This window comes from Triturus cristatus, chromosome 3_1 (assembly GCF_964204655.1).
Source record: "Triturus cristatus chromosome 3_1, aTriCri1.1, whole genome shotgun sequence".
In the NCBI taxonomy this organism is placed as follows: Eukaryota; Metazoa; Chordata; class Amphibia; order Caudata; family Salamandridae; genus Triturus; species Triturus cristatus.
This window is the reverse complement of record NC_140583.1, coordinates 657,435,737-657,447,736: the sequence shown is the minus strand read 5'-3', so window position 1 is coordinate 657,447,736 and position 12,000 is coordinate 657,435,737. Positions and strand designations below refer to the sequence as shown.

Here is a 12,000-nt window from a genome sequence, read left to right as displayed (position 1 = left end):
TGTCACAAGGCACTCGTAAATGAACAACAGTGGGCCTTTGAATTAGGTACTTTTTTTAACTCAAATTTTGTCAGTATTATCCAACAATGCACACTTGCAAGCACTGTGAACATTAACACAGTCAGTCAATTGTGGGGTACATTATTAAAAGACTATTGCAGGGTGTGGTACAAAAGCATAGTGATGTTTATTCGGCCCACTTCATATCTTTGCTCAGTTGATGAACTCCCTTATCTTAAAATGTTCCTTAGCAGAACGTTAATATATATACAAGTGTACATATTTGTGGGTAGTAGACCAACTGTCTCCTTGTCCATCGGCTCTGCAATCTATTCTCTATTATTAGGGTTATTAAGCCATATTCTTATGTATCACACGTAGATACTGTTCATGCAATCCCTTTAAGTTAGTGTATCTCAGAGTAAACTTTGATACAATCCGAAGATAGCTGCTAGCATCCCACATAGTCCATCCAGATTACTCTCAGTCTCAAGTGAAGCACCTACCATTCAATATCCAGTGTCTTCACTTGTCAGGTATGTCCTCAATGTGCCCTAAACATATTTAGACGGGGCGGTGGGATCCAAGGCATGGGTGTGTATGTCTGCTTTACCATTACAGCTAATCAAAGGCTGATCGCGCCCACCCCCCATACACCATGAGGTGCCGTGCCATTTCGGGGAACGGGCCTAGACCCTGGCTGTGCCCGCGGCGTATCCGGACCACTGAACGGGCCCAGAACCCCTGTGTCCGTAATGGCCCAATGGAGGGCAGAAGCCAGCAGCCCCATCTCCCGACATTCACGCCGCAGTATCTTACTCACCGCCAGGCCTGCGGGAGAATGGCAGCACGATGCTCTTCTTTTCCGCCTTCCACAGGAACAGGTACTGCGTCACTAACATGCGTCCTGCATGATGAGTAGACCTCTTGTCTTCGAGTGACACACCCACACATGGCAGGCGACACAGTAACGTGTCGTGACACAGAGTTTGGAAAGCATCGGTGTAGCCAGTGGAACTGTCCACCACTGACCTGTACTCAACCATGTGACCGCAGGATCCGATTTTCTATTCCCTGTCCAAGTTATCCATGGAATAAAGGTACCAGTGGCTTGGGATTAGTTCTCACCTTCAAAGGATATATGCAAAACCTGCATGAAAATGGCGGCATCCCCAGAAATGGTCAATGGCCTACTGTTCAAGCTGTGATTATTGCTGCTCTGTCGGGGTAAGGGCACTGGTCATGATAGTTGACCTGGTCTTTCCTTTCGTATCAGCGCCACTCCCAGAAATGAGGACTAGCGTTGACTATTATGTTTTATAAACTAGCGAGGGTCAAAGTATACCATGGTGTTGTCCTTCTGTAGGGCATTTTTCATGACTTGGAAGACGTCTTTGTGGGGTAGCTCCATTCTTTTTTAGTCCCATCAGTGTGTTGCTTTAGAAGATTCTTTTTGCGTCTCGTATACATATGAATCCACCACAGTAGATTACCATGTCTAGGATGCTATGTACTTCCAATGCATCCCGTAGAACAGATGAAGTTTTTATGTCTTGAATGTTTTTGGGACTGGCGGTGGTGCCTGCTGATGATAAATCAGCCAGATAACTCAATACGAGGCTTCTAGAATTCACATATTTTTTATGCACAATGGGGTAGGGTGACCATTAGTCTCCAGTACTACTTATGTTCAGAGAATGTATAGATGATAATTATTTTACTGAGTTTCACTTTGGGGAGGTAAGCAAACCTGTCCCAAATAGAATTCTGGAAGAGATAAGCCACTGTTAGGATGTCAAAGATTAGCTTTTTACATCTTTACATCACAGCGTGGGCTGAGGATGTTACAAGATACTTTAATGCCGTTCTAATTTAATGCACTTTTTGTTGAGATCGATTTTGAGAAACATCAGGGCCTTCTGAGATCTACACTAATTGCGGGGGTAATGTGATGCTTATTATTGCATTGTTGGGATTCCCATGCCCACACACATCTGTAGCTCCTCACACAGCAGCGCCTTCTTTGTGAAGACTATTGTTGAGTCCCCGGGGGTGGGGGTCCGTCACATTTTTGCTAATGTCAGCCTTTTCTAATATTTACAGCTCTTACTCAGCATTTTTGTAGATGTGAAAGTGAATGCCCCTGAGAATCAGCATCACTAGTGGTCCATTTTTCTGTATCTGCATCACAAGTCACAAAATAGTATTTCATACTCTTCTGGAATTTCCTCTCTGGCACACAGTTACATTTACAGGCAATCTGTATGGGCTATAATTCTTTGGAAATGCCGCATCTGATGAGTATGTCAGCCCAAGAGACGTCCACTTCGCTGTACTGTTAGCTGTATTGTAATGTCCCTTTCCTCACAATAGCTGTCAGCTGACTCATAGGACATGGTTGTGACTTCAGCTTACTAAAGGTTTCTGAGGCCATGACATTCATTCACTGTGTCTTTCTTCTCTCTGAGCACTACTGTGTCGAGTACTTGAATGGTGACCGTGCACCTGGGTTGCGACAACCGTTTTCAGGGCTAATGTGAAATAGGGAGATGACATCTACTTCTTCTTTTGACTCCACCATCACAGATGCTGGGAACTTATTGGCATCTCTGTCTTGACCTGTGTGACGGCCTCCCCTTGAAACAGCTACATTCTGAAAACTTGGTTGTCATTTTGAATCAACACACTTTGGCAAAACGGTTTAGTTTTCTCACAGACCGGCAGTTCTCTTCGCGAGGCAAACACCCTCCACAATTTCCAAAGGAGCGCCCCCTTTCTAAGGTATTGCTCTCACCCACTAACTATTTCTTCCATTTTCAATTTATCTTGCCCACTTCTCCTTAATGATGATGTTAGTGAGTTCAACTTCTAAGTGCTCAGGGCGTGACATAGATGGTTATAGTGTGTGGCCTATATATTTGTTGTTCTTAGGAAATTTCCAAGTTTCTCCTTGTATAATACTCCAGATGATTTGCCACGGTGCATGTGTCAGGCCCAGTGCGGGGTCCACAGGGCAAGCAGGGGCTACTGGGCCACAGCCGCGGGTGGGGCTAGGGGTATTTGCCTCTGATTTTCTAGGGCCCGTCCTACTAAGGCTCTGCCAACTAGGCCCCGTACAACCCATTCAGCACTTGACTTTTAGTTGTAGCGATAGGGAGCAGTGACAGGCTTCACAGGGAGGTAGTATGGGGGTGCTTCAAGCTCAGAACTCATCACCCACCCAACAGTGAAATAGCAGATTGCCTTACCCAGTACTTGTCTTTGCTAAAATAATTTACTTTAATTCACATACAATAATCAACACTACACACTACAGGTCATTTTATACAGATTTTTCACCATTGTGGGCAAACTGTACTTGGGCCTAGTACAGGTGCAGTGTTACCTCTTCTATTAAGTTTGTGCATTCACTTACTTTTGTTAGTGTCAATTTTACTTATCCCACCACTGCAGAGTTTCGTCTGCTCTTTGGCCGCGGCAGAAACCTGCAGCATATATTTGGCACCTTGTCCTTTTTTCAGGACAGATATGTTGGCTTCCAGTGCTTCAGCACTCATCTCAAGTCTGTGGAAGGGACCTGCGGAGGCCCCGACCAAGAGTCTCAGTCACGACCCGGAGTGCAAGAGTGCAGGCTCCTGCATTGTGGCCGGTCTCTAGCTAGTCGTAAGCTTGCTTCTGGGGTGCGGGTGAGTTAGGGTGGAGGGCTGGGGGTCACAAAAAGTCACCCTTATTCTGGCAGCATGGCACCGGCATGACTCATGGTGCTTTGTCAGTGGCACAAGCAAGAGGTGTGAGCGTTCTGCATCTTACTGGCAACAGCCTCACTGAACAGTTACTAAAAAATGTACAAAAGGCGGGTCTCACCTAAAGGACCCTTCACACTCTGCACACAGATTGCAGCCCTACCCTTCACTCCTACTATCTACAATACATCTACAAAACATCTATGCTCAGGAAGACTAATCAGCAGCCGCTCTCTGCTCTCAGCAAAAAAAAGACTCCACTTCATTTTCTAGGACTTCTCCCTCTAGCTTCAGGAATGTTAGCAGTACACTTCCACTGCCTGGGAAAACAACCTCACTGTCATTTTGTGAACATGAACAGGCCAGGGGCATCCAAAATGGAAGATGAAGGCCTCCATTACACTGGTTCACTTGTAGATTCAATGTGTGTAGTACATGCACACAATCATAACATAAACTTTGGATGTTAGTGCTACGAACTGTGTTAGCACATAGAAGCTGAACTTTACGTGAGGGGGCCAGTAGGTCTTCACTCAAGTGACACAGATAAAAAGGTCTGGTCACAATATCTGATTCAGATAACACGGTATGCTGCCACCACTGTTTTACGTGCTAAACCCATGAAAGGGACTACTGTCAGTCAAATGAGGGCACGTTTGGTGTGCCCCTCAAGGTCACAGTACAGAGCCAGAAGTTCACTCATGTCAAGGAACAGGCTTTAGGCCTTCACTCACACTCTATATTTGTGTGATGCTTGGGCCAAAATCAAACAAGCATTTGCAATGCAATGGGTCTCGCATTTTTAAGAGTTAGAGCTCTTGGCTTTGTAAATGACAATGTATTTTACCTAAGTGCATTGTATATAGATTTACCTTGAAAACTGATCGAGTTAGCACAAGCTTCAGGCATCACAGTGTGGACATTGTGAGCAGTTGTCTTTCTCCGTGTATAGCTACGTGCTTGTTTAACTAAAATTGCCCTCTCTTAATCGCGTATATTTAACTCGCAAGTTCTCTGAGTTACTGCGTGAGCTGCAGGTACCATAGGTCAAAAACAGAAAGTGGCAACCACTGCCCACTGTTTCAAAACTATGCTGTTTGTAGCTCACGCATTAGCACTGAGAAACTCCAGGTTAAATATAATGTGCTTAAGACAATCCAGTCGCATGCAAATCGTCTGTCTGTGTGAATCAGCACACATGTTCATGATCCGAGTCCAGCAGCATTTGCTCTACAGATGCCAGCACGGTGGAAAGAGGAACAAGTTGGAAAAAACACACATTATTTGTTAAGAACTTCACCTGATGAAACATAATGTCCTAGCTACAGCACAATGACACAAACGGCATGACGTATGGCCTGCGTTTCCTGTCAGAAGTCTCCGATGCCTACTGAAGGGAAGAAGATTGAAGCTGATAAAACTGTGATTCTTCAAAGAAAGCAGCAGAATTCGCTATATTCTTCGATGAAAAGGTCAAATCACTGGTGGATCAGGTCACCCACCCCACCCCCATTGCGGAGCGAAAATCCTTAGTTACTTGGCAGAACTTTGCCGCCATCTCGGAAGATGACCTCCTCAAATGCATCCTCGAAACCAAACCCTCCAACCATTCTTCTGACCCCATCCCTAGTGTCATCGCCATTGATTTCTACACCAATACTCTCTCTTACTGGACCAGGCTAGTTAATCTCTTCCTCAGTAAAGGCTCCCTCCCAGCTGCCCTCAAAACAGGACAATGCTGGACATGCACTAAAATAGCCCTGCTGCAAGTGATTGATGATGCGCTGCATATACTCGATTCTGGGGAAGCGTGCCTTCTGATTCTTCTTGACCTCTCTGCAGCCTTTGACACTGTTAATCACAACATCCTCCTTAACACTCTTCAACAGAGAATGTGCGTGGAAGGCACAGTGCTTAAATGGTTCACCTCATTCCTCTCAGACAGATCCCAAATGATCAAGATAGCGAACAGTCTTTCGTCTCTATTGGCGGTTGGTCAAGGCATCCCTCAAGGTTCTATCCTTGCACCCACTTTGTTTAATCTCTATCTGGAACCATTAGGGAACCTCCTAAGTAAATCTGGGATCCACTACCATCCCTATGCGGATGACACTCAAATCTACCTCAAGGTGTCTTCCTCACATGGTCTCTCACTGCTAAACTCTACTCTCAACTCTATTCAAAACTGGATGTTAGGTCACCAACTCATTCTCAATCCCTCCAAAACTGAATTCCTCCACAAAGCCTTGCACACTTCCTCCCCTCGTAACCTGGCGAATAAACTGAAAATGTCTGGAGGCTCGAGACCTTCTCGGAATGTGGAAAAGTTTCTGCTTGAGCCCCCCTCCTTCAAAAGGGAAAGATCGATGGATCAATCGTTCACAGGTAATGCGGTGAGAATCTGGAACTCGCTTCCTCCATTGCTCCGTGCCACCACCTCTATCCCGATCTTCAAAACTGACCTCAAATCTCTTCTCTTCCAAAGACACTTTCAGAACTAATACCTTCATTCTCAGACCCCTCTAGGAAGCTTGTTCATCATTGTAAATTTGTAATATTTTCTGGTACATTCCTCACCCTTGCTTGCTGTGTTTGATATTGTGTTCTTGCATTCTATGGTTTTACCCTACCTCTTCTAGTCTCCTGTTTATTTTTGTAACGTTCTACTTTGTAACATTTCTCTCATGTAACGTAACTGGTTCTATTGTACAGCGCTCTGACACCTTCGGGTAAAGTCTGTGCTTTATAAAAATGCATTAAATAAAATAAAATTAAAATTAAATCTTGGAAACGGCTTCGACATTTTGAAGTGAAGAACGAAGGCTCCCTCTCTCAAAGCGGCTGAGAACCATGACCAGAAAAGGGGCGGGAACAGAGAAAAATGAGGGTGGTTTCAAGGAGCCCATTAAAGCGGCAATTCTAGTTATGTCGTTGTGGGACCCAGAGCTTCCGTCACAGTGATTTTGTGTACACTATTCTGCCTGTTTCTCGTTATTCACTGGAAATATTTTGTGGGATCATCGCAGGGCGAGCAGGAAGTAAATATTAAACAAGCCGGAGGGAGGAGGCAGCTGCAGCCCAAATAGAGGGAGCAAGCTTGTTTTTAAATGCAGACTCGTGGGATCATGCGATACAAACATCACAGAGCCAGCAGGAAATACAAAAATAAAAAAACAGGAGGGAGGAGTAGGAGGCAGCTGCAGCCCGAGGAGGGGCAGCAACAGTGGGCACGAGCGAGTTCCTGAGACTAAACACGCACAAAGAAAACAAAGGTGAGTTTTACTTGAAACAGAAGCTGAATGGGAAAGCGAACAAGGGGAAACAGATGGCCAATAAAAAGCAGGGCAAATAAACTACCTTTCAAAACAAGCATCATTGCAGGAAGAAGGACAGACATGAAGCGAGGGAGGGGGTATGAGTAAGGAGGCAAGAGATGGCCAACCAAAAGAAACAATGAGTGATGTCCCTGTGGGAGGGAACCAGGCACCCAAGGTGGGACAGATGAACATTGTTGACCAACCACAGTAAAGGAATTTCCAAAAGGCAGGCCAACCATGCAACCAGAAGCCCTGGGCGGAGCTTAAAGCTCATATTCGGAATATAACATGCCCCAAAGAGACAACGCAAGGGCTGCCTAGGCGAGACCTAAAAACAGGATTCCTGGGATGTGGAACATCACTATTCACTATGCAGGGACATTCCCTCTCGAACAACATTTTATTATGCACTGGTGCTCTTGCTAGGTCTCTAGCAGAATACCCCATTCTTGGTAGGCATTCCCTTCAGGCTCAAAGTGTATCTCCAGCACCATTACTTCTTCTGCAAAGTCATAATTTGTGCCTTTGTTGGTAAGGGACTGGAGCATTTAATGCACAGCTGCACCTGCATAGTGCAGCACAATGGAGTGCTCTCTGGTGTGGCTCATCTTCTTGTCGCCTTCAGACTTTTCAGCAGCCACACCACCTATATGTTCCATTATGGAATATTGGATATTGGCAAAGCGTGCAACAAGAATGACTAGACTGCAAAGGGGGACAGAAAACATGGATAGAAAGCATGACTCCTTCATTGGCTGTTGTTAGATGAAAGTCCCTCTGTAAGGCCAGGCTCCTATTGACTGTATTGGGGCCACATGTCTACCCAGGAGAACCACCTGGTTGCTATGCAAAGACGAAGTGCTACATACGTTTTCCAACTTTGGCATGTCTATCTGTGCATGTGAAGCCTCTATTTATCATTGCTACAGTGCCAGTCCTGACGATGCAGGGTAATTCACCAGTCTACGTGTATAAATTTGCTTCTAACTGTACTTTGGACACAACAGCTGTGCCCCAGACTCATCCATACATGCAACAGTTGTGTAATTGTGTCTGCCAGAACTACAGTGTCTAATGAAAAGCCATTTTCCTCCTCACAGCCTGTTGAATTAATGCCAGGACTGTATTGACGTCCCTGCAGCCCCAGTTTATATGTTTTTTGTGGGAAATAGACATATGGCGGCTAAGCGCTAGGAGGTGACTCACAAATTGTTTACCAATACCCTGATGAGCAAAATTCTCAGAACATTTGTAATTTCAAAAGAAGAGGCATCTACTTCCACAATGTTCATATCACAGTTCTTCATTTTTATAATGAGGAAGTGTACACCTTTTTGCCCGTTATATCCATTTATTAACTATATGTTTATTGTTAATCAATTGAAGCCATATCATGGTAAAAGTTGCCAACACGTTTCATGTCTTAATGCCGCTGCGTCAAGTCTCTTAAATGTGCTAACATAGCTTGCTCCAATTGCGATGAAATCTAAGTTAAAGATTCTCAATATGCCATTATATGGAACTCTAATTCTGTGACATATGGGAAAGCTCCCCAAACTTGTGCTTGGAATATAGTGATAATAAACAAAAAGTTACAAAATAGACATGCTGGACAAAAAGCTGTAAACCCTTTATATATGTACTTGGTGTGTGACTTTAGTCCTCTGTCTGTGACTATGCAGGTGAATGTGATCCTGTACAGGGTCTGTTACTCGAGTTATGTACATTTCTAAGGCTGGCTGGCTGTTTTTAACTCCTTCTTTCTTTTACAGATGAATTTCACTTCAAAACCTGGATATTGCTAGTAAGTCAGCCATGGAAGCCGGGGTGATCAGCCTGCAGGTTTAGGGCATGACGTTTGTTGTGTCTGTGTGGGGGTGTTTGAGGAACCGAGATGTACCCACTTCTGTTTCTTGTATTGAAGCCCACAGCCAGAAAAGTCCCCCAGAATATTTTCCAGTGTGCAGTGAGCTTGCACAAGCCTCGCGTTAGCATTAACTGCGCCCTTCTGTACCGGCCATGCCTTGTCATGAGGTAAGTTCCTGCCTCTGCAATGAAACCGGAAGTGAGCCCACGCTCTTCTACCTTAGTAGACAATGGTCCTTGTGTCTGCTCTGTGCCTGCACCAACCCTGCCAAAAAGCATAAACTGATCCAACCCGTCTGCAGGTAGGCTTGGTGGAAATCCCCCAAAATCCAGTCCAGAGAGCATGTGATTGTTCTTTTTACTTGTGACCATTCATCAGCATCATCAAAATATCTTTATTCGGCCGAAGCCATAAAAGCATGACATCCACAAAAAGTACTAAGAATTCACATTTCAGCAAAGGCACAGATTCCATCGATAGGAGATAAAGAGCTTATGTGCAGTTCACAGTGTATGTATATCGCAGGTTGTTAAAATTCATATCATTCCCACGATAAGAATTTCAACAAAGGCATAGACTCCATTAATCGGATATAAAGTGCTCACGTGCAGTTTATAGTGCATATATATCGCAGGTTGTTAAGATTTACATTGTTTCCTAATGGTAAAAGCTACTCTTATAAAATTCAGCAATTCATAATAAATATCTGGCGCTCCTAGAGACTGCAAAAATACAAGTCTCAGGTTTGTCTTTCGCAAAATGGGAACCAAAAACTAAAGTCTTGGTCTTGGAGCTGAGTACAAGGTGCAAAACAGTATAAAGTGACTAGTGCTTTGCATAGAAACATTGGCAAAACTACATGGGGGGAGGCCATGTTGTCAACTCCTTGACAAAGGGAAATCAAATTTAAAGTGCAGTGTTCATAACCTAAAATATAATAACGCTGTTTGTAATCCATTTTAAGTAGGGTTCCCTGCTCCTTGTTGTTGACACTGTTGAAAATTCAATTATTATATCGCTTCCTTGGCCTGGTTGACCATTCGTCTTACTAAGAGCTAGTCTCACCAAATGTGACAAATGTTCATGTTCTCTCATTTTGCATCTTCCTCACTATCCTTGCATTTTCTAACCTACACACAAGACTGCCAAAAAACAAAAAAAGAATGAGAAAATCAAATAGTCTGGCTTATTTTAGGCTTCTGGTTGAAACAGCACGACCACAGCTGGCTGGCCCTGAAGGCATTACAATGGCTTCTTAGGGAAAGACAGCAGAACACAGTTTTAAGACCTTAACCTCGACTTACTTAGGCTTTGCGCCTAAGACTACTTACTATCCAGCGCAATAGGTGTTTTGCATTGTAAAGTGCACTTTTCACACCACAAAAAAATGCTTTGTGTCAAGGGAGCATTACTTGGGTGGATCAATGCAATTAAGCATAGGCTCTCACGCAGAGCCCAATCTACTAATGTAGCCAGACCAGCCACTTTGTCAAAATCTAACACCCACTTGAAGTAGGCAAGAACACAGAGAAATGTGTTGATTTGTGTGTTTTATTGCAAGTGTGCTGCAGTGTACAGAACACAGCCAGTATACGGGAACCTTCTGAGTTTGTCTACACATAGGAATTTGTAATGAACAGGTATGTCTCCAGTACTAATTCTATGGTAGACAGTACATACTCCCCACTGCACCATGGCATCAACCTATGCATCGCACAAGACAGCCTCAATTGAGCGCCAGCACGGAGGATGACACCTACAGCTTGCCAGTCTTCATGGATTTGGCTCTGCGCTGTTTTCCACCGAGTACAATCTGGTTCATCACATTTGGATGATGTTCTGAGTTGTATAGAAATGTAGTAAATCTGGGCCCCTTCCTGTTGTCCTTAAGGCACTCCATGGTTATGCACCTGGCTGCCTAGCGTCTCTTGATCCCTAGGAGCCAGCCAGGAGTCTGAGTCTGAAATCCCTGAATCTCTTGCCCATCTGCTCTACACAAATACAGAAGATATGCAAGACGGCCTTGCTCAGATTTCATAGTGGGTGAAGACTCGCCTCTTCTACAACGCATATTGCTATGTGTTGTTCCTGGCTTTCTCTTCATCGCAAGTTAGTATCCGAACGCAGACACCTCGACTCCTGTTCCTCGCTCTCTCCACTGTCTGGTCATATGCCGAAGACCAATCTCGGCTCTGACAATCCAGTGGATACAGGTGGATCTTCAGTGGGCACACCTTCTACTAAGGCTTCAACAGCCCTACATATCAAGACGGTTATTACTCTGTTGTACCTTGTACAGAATATCGAAATGCATGCTGTAGATTACATTCTGTCTATATAACCTTGTTGACCAACTCCCTAAGTATCCGAGAATGTGCACAGTAGCATTCTACATAATCATAACAAAACAAAAGGAAAATCACTTTGCATCTTGGCAAACCCATGTTTTTCCCCATTGTGAAGGGGTAATCGTTTCGTCACAAGGTTTTATATATATATTTTTTTATAAACAATTTTATTGATTTCATAGCATTTGCATGGATAAGGTACAGATGGTCGTGTCGAACAACAACCACAGCTTATGGACCTTGCATTCATGTATAGAGACAGACGACAATTGTAATCATTCTAGCTGGTTCGTCCACTTGCCCCTGTCCCTCTGGTTTTTAGCTGGACAGCCCTGGGCCTCAAACAGGGATTTTTCCTGTGCGGCACACCAATCCACTCCCCGGCGCCACCTAGCTACGTTTAGAGGTTTAGACTGCGCCCATGTCGCTGCAATGTCACGTTTGGCCACTCCAATGGCTGTCCCTAGGAACACCTTATCAGACCGAGATCCATCTAAGCCGTCCATTACTCCGAAAATGAGGCATAGGGGGTCATGGGGAACGTGCCAGCCCAGGATGGGTATGAGTTCGGAAACTATGGCGGCCCAGTATGGGGCGAGGTGTGGGCAGGTCCAGATTATGTGATAAAAATCCGCTGGTTCATAGTCACAGCGGGTGCAACTCGGAGAGGGGCATATGCCCGCTTTAAAAAGGCGCTTTGGGGTGAGATAGGCAATGTGTAAGTA

At 44.5% G+C, this 12,000-nt stretch overlaps 1 protein-coding gene across 3 annotated transcripts in view; it reads left to right on the top strand.

The window, feature by feature from the left end:
* CTSH (cathepsin H) overlaps positions 1–12,000 on the top strand; it is a 222,907-nt gene that overhangs the window by 2,208 nt on the left and 208,699 nt on the right. For 2 of the 3 annotated variants that reach the window (XM_085644698.1, XM_085644697.1), the window contains exon 2: positions 8,833–8,864. The exons of the other annotated variant lie outside the window; for it this stretch is intronic. In XM_085644698.1, coding sequence (XP_085500824.1) covers positions 8,833–8,864 — 32 coding nt within the window. The remainder of the gene's footprint in view (positions 1–8,832; positions 8,865–12,000) is intronic. 3 annotated transcript variants of the gene reach the window in all.